Source organism: Thunnus albacares, chromosome 4 (assembly GCF_914725855.1).
Source record: "Thunnus albacares chromosome 4, fThuAlb1.1, whole genome shotgun sequence".
Lineage (NCBI taxonomy): Eukaryota > Metazoa > Chordata > Actinopteri > Scombriformes > Scombridae > Thunnus > Thunnus albacares.
The window spans coordinates 25,159,726-25,176,784 of record NC_058109.1 but is presented as its reverse complement, the minus strand read 5'-3'; the positions used below and the strand labels follow the sequence as shown (position 1 = coordinate 25,176,784).

The 17,059-nt window shown below is 40.2% G+C and overlaps 1 protein-coding gene across 5 annotated transcripts in view; it reads right to left on the bottom strand.

Annotated features, from left to right (window-relative positions):
• The window catches only part of dlgap4b (discs, large (Drosophila) homolog-associated protein 4b), a 117,873-nt gene that overhangs the window by 8,126 nt on the left and 92,688 nt on the right, over window positions 1-17,059 (bottom strand). For 2 of the 5 annotated variants that reach the window (XM_044349054.1, XM_044349052.1), the window contains exons 6-11: window positions 16,006-16,113; window positions 15,086-15,236; window positions 13,337-13,589; window positions 3,088-3,527; window positions 2,372-2,460; window positions 1,067-1,554 (exon numbers count right to left, since the gene is read on the bottom strand). In XM_044349054.1, the coding sequence (XP_044204989.1) occupies window positions 1,067-1,554; window positions 2,372-2,460; window positions 3,088-3,527; window positions 13,337-13,589; window positions 15,086-15,236; window positions 16,006-16,113 (1,529 nt within the window). Of the gene's footprint in view, window positions 1-1,066; window positions 1,555-2,342; window positions 2,461-3,087; window positions 3,528-12,723; window positions 12,877-13,336; window positions 13,590-15,085; window positions 15,237-16,005; window positions 16,114-17,059 lie in introns of those variants that run through there. The other 3 variants (XM_044349056.1, XM_044349053.1, XM_044349055.1) reach the window with 3 other exon arrangements.

The following is a 17,059-nucleotide window of genomic DNA, read 5'->3' as shown; positions in this document are numbered from 1 at the left end:
TTTGCACCAGATTTAATGCCAACTACTTTACCATAAAAGGTCACACACACACGGACATTCATTTTTGAATAAATAAAAAAATGGGTATAGACTCACAGACACTTAGTGTCTTGTTCATAAATTGATCCAGTGCTTCTGATAAAAACTAAGCATTCAAAGCCTTCACACTATTTGTGTGTTTGTGTATACAGTGTGCATTTGTGTGTGTGTTCTCACTGCTGTATGGCTTGTCAGGCTGATGTTGAAGCACTAATTTAATCTGGAGGTTTAATCAGTTCCAGAGTAGATTTGTGTAATTCTGGGGATTACAGGCCTGCTTGTGTGTGGTAACCCCAGGTATTACCGCATCATCCCCTCCATGCTGTGTATGTCTGATAGAGCGATTGTACAGTCTGAGGCAGAACCCTATAACCGAGCTCTGAACCACGTGATGAGGTTAAACAGCAACAGACCTCTGTAAGGAGGTTCAAGATTTAGGGTTCATTCAGAGGCTCTGCACATGTCTGACTTCAGCAATGATTTGACTGTACATTTTGGCTTTGTTCTACTATTTCTAGGCCAAATAACTCTGGATGTGGCTCCACATAAGAGATGGACATTCATTATGCTAACCCGAGAGTAAACCTTTACAAATGTAATTGGACGTTATCGCTGGAATAGAAATGGGTCATGCCATTACCATTTTTATATCTCGAGCAGCTAATGCTGCATGACCATATCCTTTTCTGTTATGTCAAAGAATCTTATTCACACATGTAAAACCTATAGATGTGTGTGCACAAGCCAGTGTCCATGCTTAACCAGATTAATTTGTAAAAACTTTCACACTGTCTTGTTCACTGCCCCACGATATAAAGGACACCTTTAGCTGGTTGTTTTCAGTTTACAAACTATTTTGAGGAGGATCTGCCTCTATTGCAACTCAAGCTGGTGTGGAGACAATTTAACAAACACACCTTGAGTTACAAAGTGCATTGGCATTTATTATTATGCATTGTTTTAAAGCAGTATGACCTTTGAAAACAGTCCAAATGCAATTTTGTTTGCGGTATACTGCCACCTTTACCTTCCTCTGAGAGCTGGTTGTCTTTGGTCTCCTGATCCATCTGCTGGCACCATCCCTCCATGCGTCCTGTTTCGGCCTGCAACAGCTTTAGGAACCAGTGGCCATCTCTCCGACATAGCGTTCCCCCACTTACAGTTTGGGGGGCGCTGTTGTTACTTCCATTCCCACTCTCCAGCCAGGGGTCTGGAGGTGGTAGTGATGAGGGGTCCAGCGCTGGGTCCAGACTTTCTGAGAAAGAGGAAGAGCTACTTCGTGTGGTGGAGCGATTGAGGATTTGTCTGGGAGGTGGAGGTGAGGAGGTGTCACCAGTGGTGCCTCCGTTGTCTAATGAGTCCTGTCCAGGGGGGGAGCTCATGGACTGGCTGGCACTATTGACCATGACTTTCTTCTGAGTGGGTTTGGCATTATTGACATGGGAAATGACAGAGATGTCCTGTGTGTCTGAGTCTGTTTCTTGTTTTGAGGCCATGCTACTGGAGCGACTGAGCCTGAAACAAACAGGGTGAAACTCACTGTGACAAAGGGTCTTTTTCAACTGAACAAGCATTCAGATTTTTTGCCAAACAACTTATGTGGACAAAGACAACAATAAATTGTTCAAGAATGGTCTCTCAATTACTGAAACAAACAAGCACTGCTCCTCTGAGAGCCACAACACTGAGTCACTTCTACTGGTCAATATAGATATAAATAAACAGGATCGATGAGAGACTGGGATCTGTATAAATGATGGTAGTACTCTCAGACAGGCATCAACAGACCACTTATCACTGAGAGCCTAGTTTCTAGTTTTCATAGGGTGAAAAAGCTTGGTTGGGTATTTGAAAGAATTGGCAGGCTGTAAATGCTGTCTAACTTAACATTATTAACCATTGCCTGTTGTCACTCAGGAAATGCTTACAAGTCAGAAAATGAAAATGAGCGCTTGACTGAAGAATCTTTAGCAATATCTGGTTCAGCTGGTTATGTTGATCAAATATGAGTCAGGACTCAGAGCAGCTGTTACACACAAAACTCCAAATGCAGCATGCAAAAGTAAGAAAATACAAGAGGAAGGCATGTGGTGTTCCAGAACTTCCTGGCATTCAAAACATCACGAGCACAGAATGCAAACCACACTGCAATAACCAAGAAATGGGTCTCAAATATACAGTATGCAGAAGCAAGTTTAAATAGTAAATCCACATGCCAGGAATCTGCTCAACAACACCAATACGACACACAAAATAGCTCCTGTGAAGAGAATAAATAGTCAGCTATAATATGAATTCCTCACGTTGTTACAAGGACAGGAAGAGGACTTACTGCCACCCGTCCTCCACCTGTACTCCGATTGACTGAAATTTGGCCAGTGGTGGGGTCTCTTCTCGTGGAACTTCCTGAATACAGTCAACCTTAGAACAAACAATTAAAAGCAATTCAATTAAAAGTACAACTGCAGACTAAGTTTAAACGAAATGAAAATCTTGGCATGAATAATTCCATAGACCCCTAATCAATGACTTCAAGCTAGTAGCATAAGTACAGCTGTGAGGGGATTTTAATTTTCCAAATGATAAACCAAAAAAAACCTCAGAAGAAAAAACAGAAAAATCCACATAATTTTGTGCTTGTTCTTCAATAAAATGTCAAGCTTAATGGTTACCCTGACTGAGTTTTGTAATGCGCAGGGTCTGGAAAAATGGAGAGAAGGACTATTATTTCAGCACATACAGAACAGAAAGTCATAGTTGAGGGAAAAGACGAATATGCATTCTCCGCCTCCTGTACTACAGTATACAGCCAGCTCTAATGATAGGGGGAGGTTCACCCTAATGAGACCTTTAGCTTGCAAGCACATTTTTGGGCTTGATGTGACACACTCAGACATTCCCATATACCACAGAGGATTACTGTTAAAAATTATTATTTTTTCCTGGATTCAAGCTCAATGGCAGAACATCAGAAAACACTGTGACAACAGTACTACACTGACTGTGTTAGTATGTTTTTGTATGAGGTACAATAGTCCCATCACCTACCTGTATGCCAATGGAGGACAGTTTCCGCCTGGGTACTGGGGCCACTAGGGGCTCCTCTGCCACTAGATTCACTTTATTTAATAGAGATTTCAGGGACTCATGCTGGGCTACTGAGTCACTTGTCTCAGTGGCAGCATTGGCGGTGGCGGGGGCAAGTGGCTCTCTTGGGGTGGCGATGGGAGTGGGGATGATGTGTGGAGGGCGGGGTATTCCGCGGGCCAGGCTGTTGGCACGGGTGCTGTCAAGACTGTCAGACGAGTTGCTATGTGCGTGGCTTGACTGGCTGTTGACCTCTGACCTTCGGTCCTGCTGATCAAGGTAGTTGTCCTGGGCCGACTCTGTGCTGCTCTGCACCGTCACAGAGATGTAGGGCTTGGAGGTTGTACGGGGCGGCACTGGCGGAGGAGCAGCCTTCTTACAGGTGGTTATGCATGTAGAGACTGAAAGAGAAGAGAGATAAAAGAAAAGAACATGTGAGAAAGAGGGAAATAAGGGGAAAAGGGTGACAAATGACCGCAATGGAGATGTTAGTTTTAGAAAATCTTTGTGATCTGGTCATGTCTAGGCACAATGAACTCAAATCAGGAATGTACAAGGAGAAAATATGTATATCCCCATAATCGCTTATCATCATCATTCTAAGATGTTCTAAGTTTTCTCCGAATGAGCAGAACTCTACATGACTACACAGGGACATTGTTGCATGAAAATTGGAATACCAGCAGAATTAGGGAAGCATCCCGTAAAGCGGAAAATTAAATCAGGCAGAACACTGAAAAAACATACTGTTCCACGCAGGTGACTAAATGAAATCACGCACGTTGTGCTTCAAAGACTTGATCATGAGATAGGTGATAAACTCAGTGAAGCAATTTATTGACCATCTGACTCTGAAAACCGAATACGGTTCAAAAGTTGAAGGAAACATTTACCAGTATCTTCACCATTCCCCAATGCCAGGACATATGTGCCTCCAGCTATGAAGGAGGTAATAGAGAGGTACATGAATCAAAGAGATAAAGGAGGAAGCAAGTAAAGAAACCACTCAGACAACTCTGTCTAGTAAGAGCAACATTTTAAAACGTAACAAAAGCAAAGATGTTCATTCCTCTTCCCTTCAACAGTGATTTAAAGATTGTTATTTAAGTGTCCACTGTGACACAAAGGACAGAAGTCCAATGAGAATGTGACAAGCCAGAAACTTGGGGAACTGGCAAATCTATTTAAAAAAAAGCCATTGGGCACTAAGCACTAAGCTTTGTTAATGTAGGACTATTTTACATGGCTTAGTTTCATCATCAGAGGGTGGCATATACTGGGTTAAAAATCTAAAGCTGTGCTCCTTATAGCAGGAACTGTTATGTAGGCTTACACGAAATCCACACAGCATGAGTTCAGCACACAACATAAAAAGCTGATTTTATTGCGAAAAAAAAGGCTCAGTGAAACATCTCCACTTCTTGCTTTGTCCTCTGCCTGTTGAGAGTACATTATTTCACTGCCAATTCAGCCAGTCATTCACTTATCAACCAAATCAACTGGCTGTGATGAGGTCAATGAATACATTGTCTGAACTGTATCAGTGGGAAAAGAAATAAATGACCTGTTAAGAGGAATTCAGCCTGTGACATAAACAGGGAATCAAAAGAGATCAAGTTAATGGACTACACATGACAATTGTCCAAAGTACTGCCAAATAACGATGGTGTGTAGTTAATACATGAATCAGACATTGCATTGGCAGATGTCATTCATCAAGATGGTTGCAAAATGCAAACAAAAAGTAACAGAACTGCGCAGAAGAACTTTCATGCAGAGAGATCACATTAAGACTCAAAAGGCTCATCTGTGGGCCTACAGGAACATTCATAGTCTCTGGTGACTTCTATCAAGAGGCCACAGAAATCCCCCTATGCTATATGCACAGTAAAGGCAAACTGTAAAGCCTGACAGCTGAAACCACCGGTCTAAACAGGGAATTTTACTGTAACATTATAAACCCTGTGGCTACTATATAATCCCTCAAACAGAAGCTTTATTTGACACCACACATCCATCCCCATGAAATTACATGATCAGTGTCTTAGGATGAATCTATCAAACCGGCATCTGTATATATGACATATAATTAAATGAACACATTTTAAAATCTATCTCAAAGTGGTGTTCAACAGTCTAGTGGACTCAGATAAGTGGACCAATACCTCTTTGTAAAGCGTAGCCGTTCTTTATTGTGAACAGCTGAAGCGACAAAAAACATAAAATAAAAATGATAATACCAGAGTCATAACCTCCTGAACGTTTCCTGCGTTGACATCCTAAACGTTTCCCTTTGAGATGAGAGGAAATGATCTTGAGAAAACATGCATTCCTAACCCTCTAGGGCACTGCATGAGGCAAACAGTGTTTATCATGTTGCTTCACTGAATTGTGTGGTAAAAAATCTTGAGAAGTCATCAAGGATTTTGAAAAAGCCTTGCAGCAAACATGTGAGCTGCTGGGAAAACACTCAAACAAAAGGGTTGTTGTTCATTGTAATCCACTTCTTAGCTTTATCTCTGATGTGTATGCAACCTTACCTAACACGAAACTCATGTGACCTTCTACATATCTTTCTATCAGACCACAGGCTTGAAGTGTTAGTTGAGTTGTCACACTGCTGTCAGTCAGCAATTCCAGTGATTCATGCTAGCTTAAACTGCACTGAATGGCTCCACAGTCCTCTTCCTTAAAAAGTAACTAGCATCTACTTTCGTGGAATTGGTCACATATTTGGTAAAACACATGCTATTCTAGTTTCAGTCTGCTATTGACTGAGAGAAAGCAATCTAGTGAGAAAGCAAATAGTGAGAAAGCACTAGTGAACCTAGCATGAGTTATGGTTTGCTCTAGAGCTGCAACAATTAGTCTACTGAGAGAAAATTAATTGGAAACTATTTCTAATGAACAAATAATTTTTTAATGATAATTTTTCAAGCAAAAATACCAAAGGTCTTGTCCCAGCCTCTCAATTCTCTTATTTAATATTTTATGAATTTAGACTTTTAGTCAGAAAAAAGCAAACTCAAGTCATCACCATGGCTTCTTAATGAATGCCATTCTTTCACAATTTTGTAACATTTCATTGACTAAACAATTAATTGATAAAATACTTAAAATAATCGTTAACTGCAGCCAATGGTAGACTGGGTCCACTACTTACAAGTGTCCAGTCCTCTGAGATTTCTTCATCCTTATTCATAAACAATACCTCAAGCATATCTGAATTCCTACACTGCTCATCTGAATAGGACAGGCTAATTTTTCTGCCAGTATGGAGCAATGAACTGTAAGTGCAGGCCCTATTCCAAGCTGTGAAACTAGCAACTAGAAATTAGCAAACTGATTCAATGCACTCATATCACGTTCCAATAAAGCCTGAGCACTGAAATCATCTGTAAATAACAGAGATGACATCCAAACGGGACCATCCCCAAACCTTAGCTATGCCTTCAATACTACACCCTAGTCTAGCCCTTATTTCAAAATATAAGCTTACAACACAAACATCAGTCCAAATGTATAAGGATGCATTACAATGCATTGGCCTGGGCTTTCTCAGGGAAGCTATGAAGTGTGATCCTTTGACAGCTGGAACACATCCTCAGGTCCTTATTTTAAAAGATGGAAACTACCTTTGCAGTCTGTCTGACATCCACAAGATGGGGAAGTGAAGATGGTGAGAAAGAAGATAGTGTCAACCACAGCATCACAGTGATATCCAGAGCTGTCACCATTTCTGAATAGATCTCGTCCACTCTTGGCATTTTGCAAGACAGAAATCCAGTATTACAGTTTTATTTTAGGGAAAGCTGCAGTTTAGCATCCATCGCAGCTACACATACCACTAGCCATGAATTATCCACTGGTCTCTGACCACCACCCTTACCTTAGGAAAACCTGCTGATAAAGCTTTTCACTGTCCATGTTCTCCCTCTTGACAGAGATAGATGCTGGACAGAACAGGGTCGTCACTGTTGTGGCAGTTATGTGATGCGCTGGCTCCGCTCCTGCATTCACAGTTGCCTGGATAAATGTCACTGTGACTGGGTGTGAGAGGGCATACGTGTGTGTGTGTGTGTGTGTGTGTGTCCCTGCATTTGGATACCTACAATGCAGCTCTCCAAGTGTCACATCATGCTTTCATCATTCTGAACAGAATTCACCCTAAAGTCTTAATACCACAGAATCTGCTTTATCCACGAAAAACAAGCCATCTGCCTCTGAGACTGGACAGGAGATAAAGTAGTAGAGCCCGATACCGATTCATTGGCCAGGCCAATATTATCAGCTTTATGTTATCACAAATATATTCATAATGCAAAATGTGTTAGCAGATAAACAGCAGGAAACTGCAGTACAGAGATGCCAAAGATAACATATGTTTGAGTTAATCTGGAAACACTGTCGTGCACCAGAGAGCACTGTCAAGTATATTTTTCAATGCTAAAACATCCCGCTCACTACATACCATGGCCACAATTCTTAAAATCACCACATTTAAGATGAAAATGTTAATGTGCCATGTTTGCCTTAAAAAACAAATATTGACTACATATAGTAATCAGATATTTGCTTACATTGCTGCGTCTACATACAGGATATATCAGTGATTAGATGCAGTGATTCTGTACAGGTTATCAATGGAGAGTAAAAGAAAACCACATAAGTGATAAAACAGGTTTTAAACAAGTCTGAAGTTCAATCACAATGTCTACTGTTCATACTCTGGCTGTGGCTACTGGTTTTACCACATCCCGGATGATCTCAGCAATGAAACTGAGGAGTAAAAAAACACTGAATTTCATAGTGTAGCAAACTGATTACAGTATAGAAAACAGAATCTAGCTTATTCATTATAAATGCCTTAAAAATGCCAGAAAATGCACCCACGGCAGAAACTTCCCACAGACAGACAGATAGTAAGTGGCACATGCTCTAATTCAGACGGTTTCCTGTATTTGCTTATTCTACAGAACTCAGCAACACACACAACCACAGCTGCGCTAGCATAAAACACACTCCTGAGTGTGTACCAGTTACTGAGAGTAGTGCCAGTGCTGACAAAGCCTTTTCCAAATCTTAACACTCATCAGTACCATAGAACAGAGCTAAATACGTTGTCATGAGGCCAAATACTGTTGCTTCTTAATTAAGCTGAATCTGCGTACAAGAACTACTCAGTAGAAATGACTAGTTGCTCTTCAGAAGGGAATTTAACAACAGAAACAACCAGATGCTTTGTGCCAAAATGTTGGAGCGGAATCTGGAGTGGGCACTGAGCACTGCTGTTTTCGTGCCATCTGGACAGTGGTGCTGTTGTCCACAGCACGGCCTGGTTCAAGATGTGATTTCCAAAGCAGGAAAACAATTAGCTGCGAAAAGCTGCAGCAGCTGAAAACAGTTTCCAACAACCCCATGACTGCTCTACACTCACTTCCTCACCAGTGTAAAAACTGAAGTTTCTCATCACTTTGTAATTGCGTCCCACAGATAGTGATGCATCTGCAGAGTAATGCATACTAACATACCGGTATTATATCTTTGCTACATTAACATCGCTGGTTATGGTAAATGGATGTGAAAGAAAACCATGAAAATAGGAAAATACTTTATAAAAACCCACACAATGGTCTCCTCCCTGTTAATAACATTTTACGGTTTGCTATGGGAAAACTGTGAAGAAACAATTAACCAACCACAGTTCCCACAATGACATCAATGCTGTTGGTAGCACACATATTTTTTAGTTCCCAAAACACAAGGTTTAAAATATTGTGCTTATTACAGAATTTCTATGTTAAGGATTTCTCTTACACTTGATTGACAGACAGATGTTTTGTTGTAGCCAACTTAGACGGAGATGTCATTTATTGACCCACAGTCAGAGCAACCTAATTGCTTTAAAATGCATCTAGAACAGATAATAATGCAGATTATGTAAAAGTACACTATGGTCCTTGGTGTGTCATCACATTAGCCATAATTCAGTAAAGAGACTTTGGTCTGAAATGTTTATTTTTGTAAATTTAAATGGATACATCCCTTCATTTGGGCACATAATTTCAATGATGAACCCTGATCCAATCTGACTCACATCTTGCTTATTTCATCAATAAATACTGAGGATGACACTTTCTCTAGTCTTATGAAGCCCATTGAACTATTCGACCAGTACCAATATAAATTTTAAGCTCACTGGCTGAAGTGATGCTGTCCTGTTGTCAGTTGGAGCTGAATAAGATGCAGGAACATTTAAAGACAAAAAGGTGGATTATGCTGCTCTATTAAATAGTTTAGCATTGCTTGCCAAGTTGCCTGCTGCTTGCCAGTTGACCCATCTGCATTGTTTAATCCAATACCAGCCACAAGACAGGGCAACGTTGCCTGAAACTATCACCACAACCTTTATCCCAATGAATTATCACATCAGAAGTTTTCAACAAAAAGCATAGCTATAAAACTGTGAGGCCTTTTTTGTTAAATGCGATCTCAAAATGGGATTTAATCCATGTTGCAATACACAGGCCACATGTGGGAGAAAAGTGGGGCAGCCCTCAAATAATCCCAGGTGAAATTTTCCATTTTAACTACCAAAAAGAAACAGCTTTTATGAAGATAAGTGAACATTAGGGGTGTAACGGTACATATATTTGTTTTCATTTTAAATATATTAATATGTATATATTTTAAGTATTCCAGGATCTACATATAAAAAGCCAGTGGTGGGAAAAAGATTGTGGAAGGTCTCCCAGTCCCCTCCCTCTCTCTGTGACGTCGGCTTTTCACTCCACCTTTGAGTGAAGCCTTTCAGAACAATGATGAACACATTTGATTTCTGACATGGTCAGACAGCACGTTGTAAGAACCAGTTCTGAGAGAGAAAAATGTAGTTAAAAAGTATGAAATTAAAAGTAGTGGTTTGGTCCCTCTGACTGACATATTATTATACATGACATGATAAGTTATTAATACTGAAGCATCAATGTCTAAGCAGCATGTTACTGTTGTAGTTGCTGGAGGTGGAGCTAGTTTGAACTACTTTGTATACAGTTAAGACCATAAATCAGCATAAAACAGCTGTCAGCAGGTGTCCTGACTCCTTGCAAGAAACAGAAAGGTTGTTTTCATTTTCCACTGCAGCACAACTAAACTGTTTCAGTAATAGTTTTGGCCAATAAGCCACTGTTGGATGCTTACATCTTTCAAAATGACAGACCAAAATGTTATTTTTTAAACTTTTTTTCCTGCTGTATGACCCCAAAACCGAGGCACATACCAAACCGTGAATTTTGTGTACCGTTACACCCCCACTGCAGGCAGCTAGAGAGCCATCCAGACAACTACATATAATTGTTCATTTACACTGGCTCGATGGTGGAACATCACAGCCATGAGAGCACACATGAGCATACATAGTGGGGACAGCAACAGAGCACTTTGTACTTAACACATGGTAGGAAATACTCTTTTATTAATATGGTAAAGAGTGCATCAAAGCATGATAGACCACAAAATGTTTCTGGATAAAAACAGAATATAAGTGAGCAAATAGACAATCAGATATATATATATTAGAACATGGAGATATGATGGTGGTAGAGCTGTTTCAGACGGTTTGATCCACTGCAGCAAGTGTTTGTTTAATGTAGCTAAATGTTTGCTTAATAGTCTAGCATTCAATCAGTTTTTCGTCTCACTCTTCATTCATGCTCTCTAAATTTAGCTACAGTAGGGCAGGAATTTGAAATATTTAAATGTTAACTCTGAAAGTACTGAGAGTCCATGTCAAGACAGACGAATAGATGACATGAGCGGCGGGAGTCAACGGTACTGTCAATGTTAATGCCGCTGAACGTTATAGTCTGAGGCACCTGCTCAAGTTATGTTAAATTCATGGTCAACAACACACCGTGATGTAAACCACCTTCAAAGTTGGCCCTGTTGGATGCTGAGAGCGAGTGAAGCCACGATCCGAGAGTAAAGTATCTAACGTAACTAAGAGTTAAAGTTGATACAGTTCAAGTTTAAGTGGTCAACGTATAAAAAGGCGTCCAGTGTAACAAACAAACAAGCTAACGGTTACTAACTTCAGTAACTGAAATTAAACTGAGCACAGTTAACATAGCATTTCAACAATAACAACCCGTCAAAATACTTACCCTGCAGTCAGACGCAGACAAAAACACAGCACAGCGGGGTCTAGAGTCAACGTCACTGAAATATTTTAAGGGCAGCAGTAACCGGTGTCGACATTAACTGTTACGGCTATGTGGAGAAGAAAAGCCGGGTTTGGTTGCCTTTTGTTTGGCGTCTCTCTGAGCCCAAGGGAGGCGTGGTGGCGGGTCTACTGGTGCCTTCAAGGGCGCCTCGGACACTTAAACTCTACAGTGTGATGACGGTACATATAATTTGTTGCATATTAAGGTGCTTTTGAGAGGTATTAATAAAAAAAACATGGATATTGTATTAGAGATCATTTTTGGGGACATACTTCTATTGCGTCCGTTTTTTTCTGTTTTTGTTTTTACTCCGGTCTGCACTGAAACACAACTCTAAAAACACTACATTACCTGATGGATTTAAGGCTGTAGAACAATAAAAATATTAAAACTGAAAAAGTTCTGGCAAAAAGCTGACTTACTCAGTTTAAATACAAATGATTTGTCTTTATATCCTCAAAAAACAAACAAACAAACAACAACAACAACAAAAAACAACCAATATCAGTAACCAACATTCATGGCTGGCATGTTTAGCACTATTTTGGAACCAACAGCAACATGCACAAAAATGAAAAATTCTAACAGCACACTGAAAGCACCATGTGCTCTGTGATCTATTTTGAAGACTGTGATGAAGAGCGCCACGATGTGGATGCTCTATGGTAATAACCCAAGCAAATGCTGCACATAAATCCATGCTTTAATTCTGAACTCAGGGAGCAGTCAGTTGTCAGCAACTGCCTGTCAAACGCTTCTCTACTTAATATGTGTCATCATGCACAATTCCCCTGGTACTTTAAATTCAAAATCATGCTGGCAAGCAAGCAAGTTGCTCAGCACATTCTTGTGCTGTTTTGATATGTGAATTCCCACCTGTAGGTATAAGGACAGTCTGCATTTTTTGCAAAATAATAAACATACCTACTTCCCAAGTTGCAAAGTATAAAAAAATTTATCGTGAAATTCACATAATCGAGCATATACATATATGTATGTATGTATGTATGTATGTATGTATGTATGTATGTATGTATGTATACATATACATATACACACATATACACATACATACATACATACATACATACATACATACATACATACATATATATATATATATATATATATATATATATATATATATATATATATATATATCCGCAGTGATGCTTCATCTTGGGAGTAGCAATGTATTCCATACCTGGCTGTCAAACAACTGACAGGGCAGAGGTTTGATAACTTTAATTGCAGCCGTGTGCATGTCAGCAGCCTGCTGGCTCTTTTCTCTTAGGTTTGTCTGATAGCAATTCTTGGCAGCGGTAAGCTGGTAAAGAGCTTGTGAGGGGGAGAGGAACTGGTTTTAAATTGTTACCTGTGCGTGTGGGTAGGATGCGTGGTCTGTCTGTCCCCAAACGTTGAAGAAAAATTGCAAGTTGTTTCTCCTTTGGGGCTTTGTCCAAGCCAGTGGCTATCAGGTAAGAGCCAAACTGTTCTTTCCATGTCTTCCACTGTGTAGAAAGGCCGTCTAGCATGCATGGGCAAAAGAGGCTGCAATTGAGCTAAAAATTCTGGTGTGTGCCTGTCGGAGGACGAGTGTCCCACTCAGGACTGAGGTTATGTCAAAGTTATGGCATCAAAAAAATATTTTAGAAAATAAAAATCAAAACAAGAATTTGGCCTCTGTGTCAGAGTCACTTTGGAAAAAGGGTGATTAGAAATATATACCAAGGTTTAATGTATCATGTTTTTTTGTCTTAAAAAAGTTAGTACTCACACGGTTTATATGAATATTATTTTTGTTTTATTGCTATTAAAACCTATGAAATTATTAGAAAGACATTATAAACAACACTGTCATCAATTCATGGTAAGAACTCTTCATTTTTCCCTTTTTATTTGGGTTATCAGGTTAAATTAATTCACTTGCAGCAAATTTATAATCTGTTTTTCAGCCAAGATGCATCGCATTGCGGCCAGTGACTCACCACTGCTGGTGCTGTAGGTGTGAACAGTGGTGTCAGTTGGAGGAGGTGAGCCTGAGTCTATGGATGCTGTGTCGTCATCTTGGGAACAGCCAGCCTGGATGGCTCTTAGATAGCTGTGGCTGCGGGATCGGAAGCATGTAGGCATGGGCAAGTCTGGAGGCTCCGGGTTGTCCTGAGAATGGGAACGGGAATCTCTATATGTGGACTCGGAGCTGCGGTCCTCATAATGATGACTCATATCCAGGTCCCGTAGCTGGACGGAGAAAAAAAGCAAAACAGATTGGTACAGCTGTAGCAGTATGTGTATCAAGGAGAACAGTTTGGGTTCATTTTGACCACAGCGGCTGTTCCTAACAGCACTTGAACATTGGAGATGACCACTAACTGTCACGCTGACTGTCTCTGTATGGCACTCTCCACCTTTGAGACACATTTGGTTGCAATCACTGAAAAGTGTCAAAAGTTTAATAGTTTGAAAACATACAATTACTGCTCAGCAGTGCAGAGCACAGAGCTCTGTAACCTCAGTAGAACTAGTGCTGCTCCTCTTACTTCCCTTTAAGCAGAGTGCCTGGATGCGCTGTCATTTCATCTGTAAAATGCATTTTATTTTTTTGACATTTCTTCCATGGCTCACTATATAAGACTTGTCATCTTACAGAAAACAAAGGAAACATCAAAGAAAGAGGGATCGCTTTCAAAAGTTTTTAGTATGATTTATACAGCAACTGCATGCTGCAAAAGTCAGTCGTTTGTGAGATTTCTTTTGAAGAGTAAGAAGCAGCCTTGCAGATGATGGGTTTCATATTCTGGTGCCTGACAGAAACAGCCAGTAGGAGTTATAAATGTGTTTGTATCAAAGTTATTTTGATGGTTCACTAAGTGGTAATAGAAGGAAGTAACGGGGAAGTGGAGGAGAGATACCAGAAGAGAAAATGAAGCAGAGAATCTGGTGATAGCAGCTATACTGTACACACTTTGAAGCCATGTTCAAGTTTTGGGTATAGGCGATTTTCACTTGTCCCACTTTGCGTTCATTTTACTTAGGACAGAGCTGAAATTAGTCTAAATTCTAATAAATATTGCATTTGCTTTGTATGCTGCTATGCATGCAAATGAAAGCTATAAATTCATATACTGGACAAATTTGTTGTCATGCAGGGACCTGTCAGAGATTGGGTGCAAATCCTGTACTAATAGCTTGCACTGCCTCATTTGACTAGTTCATTGAAAAAGATCAGAGCCAATTCGCATAGTTGTTCATCATCTCAGTGACCTTGTCACGGTGAAGTTAATAGCTCTTATGTAAGTAGATGAATTAGACTTTAAAGTACCAATGTCACTCATTTGGCTTTGAGGTTTATAACATTAATGTGAGATACAGTTGAAAAATGGGGATTCTTTGTTCATTGGAAGCCCATTTTATTAATGTCATTCAAGCTGTATCTGTGAAAATGCAAATTATATGATGTAAATTAGTGTTAGTAGCTCAAAGCGTACAAAGGGGTCTTTGAAATTCACTGGTGATTTAGGAGAAGAAAGTTTGCTCGAAGCTGAGTGATGTAAATGTTCAGCATGTACAAATGTACTCTTAAGTCATTATAAAAAGATCTTCTGAACTAAAGAGAGAAAAAGAGACACAAATAGATAGAGAGAAACAGACTCAGGAATGCAACATTTGGGCTCACACAGCTCACAAACACCACATTTAATTCAATCCCTGTCTGTCTTGTCCACACAAGCACTGACCTGTGCCATGCAGCTACGTCTGCCCAAGGTGCTGCAGGCCTGGCTGAAGTCATCATCATCCCAGTGTGGCAAAGATGAGCCTGTACCCCCAATGCAGTCTAGGTTGTCCAGGCTGCGGTTATTGGAGAGCTCTCTGAGAGACGGAAGACAGCTGGAAAGGGGAGTAAGTTGAGAGGAAAGACAAGATAAAGGAGATGTGTTGAGGAAAATTTAAGGCAATGTCAGGCGTGCAAGAGGACACATTCAGGGAAAATATGGAACAGTTGATGTTAACATACAATGAGGCAGAAATAAACATGAATCGGGGGAGAAAATGAGCAATCAGCAAAACAGGAATTGAAAGAGAGATAAACAGAGGATAAGGTTGTTATTCAAGTCATCACTTTCATTTCCACTTTCATTGATGAGTCATTATGAATCCAAATCTAGTCTCTCTTCCGATTTCATCTAATTTTAGCATCAATCATTACAACTTCTGAGCATGCAAAGCCGGTGATGTCAGGTGACGCATGTACACAGCTCTCTGTGCCATCATGGTGCCAAAGCCAAAGAACAGGGTTTAGGTTTAATCAAAGGGCACGCTAACCATGTTTTTACACATTCTTTGTTGGCACACAGTGATCGTAACATGACACTAAGCTGTCATGCCATGGTCTGTGGACACAGATGTCCCCTCATTCCCCCATTTAAGTGTCTACTCAGCTACTTTTCACCTAAAAGCACTGGGCAGATGGTATTTAGAAGCTTAAGGGAGGTTGGCAGTTGTTGGCAGCCCAGCATGAATTTGGCATTTGGAGTTGCCACTGACTTTACAGACATCTGAGGGGGGCAGTGCACAGTCGTTGATTGTAGATCATCCAATCAAACAAAAGTGTTTTGCACCACATCCCTGAGACGTGGCTTATAGACCTATCACTGACCTGCTCATTGACCTGCCCAGCTGATGCAGAGAGGACACTGTGACACTGTGGAGTGGAGACCACAGGGCATCCAGCTCCCCCTGCAACAAGGTGTAATCCAGGGTTCTGCTGCTCAATCAGGGTGGAGCAGACCGGAAGAGAGTCGTGTTGGATGGTCAGGGATTGGCAGGGGGAGTAGGGTTAGTCATTCAAGCACGCTTTAGGGAAGAATAAATTCTTAAAGTTCTAAACAAAGACTTTAGAGGAATTTAATCTTTTAGTTTTGCAATATGTGCAGGTATGTATGTCTGGTAGGCCTGTATATATGTTTCTCAAGATAATGCTTCTTCATTCACTTCACTTCACTCATCCACGTCTCATCCAACTAGAAATGCACACACTGTCCGCACATAGTGTTGCACTGGCATTTTGAGACCGCAACCTCCAAAACTTGAGGACAATTCTAACACAAAACAGGATCGACTTTATAAAAGCCATCTTCACATTCTTCATGTGATCACTTCACTTGTTTTTTTCTTGCTGTGGTTTGTTTCTTCAAGCGTCATCCACATTAAGTGAGTTTGTTCTTATTTAGTAAAAACATGTGTGCTGATGAAAAATATTAATTATATTTACTTATGATGACTGTGTTGCATGTGTGTATTTGAATGCAATGGTCATTGGCAACTAAGCAAAACCTAATATCCAAATTACAGTACAGTATGTCAAAGCATATATATGCAATATTCTGATGCAAATCACTGCAGACAGTCATTTCAGGAAGAAACTTAGAAACATGGAAACGATTTTATCTTAGACAGCAGATGTAACTGCTGCCAAAACCTGTTGCCACTTTAGAGCATTGTGTAAGCTAAAAATGACAAAACAAGTGTTGCTTTTACTACAAAAGAATGTGAATGTATGTTCTGACATTTTATGAAAAGGCATAGTCAACTCAGCTGTGTCCCACTGTGCCTTCATCACATATTGTATAATGTGCCTGCTTCAAAAAGCACGTAATTTAAAGTGTGTAGGATTTAGTGGAATCTAGCGGTGAGGTTGCAGATTGCAACCA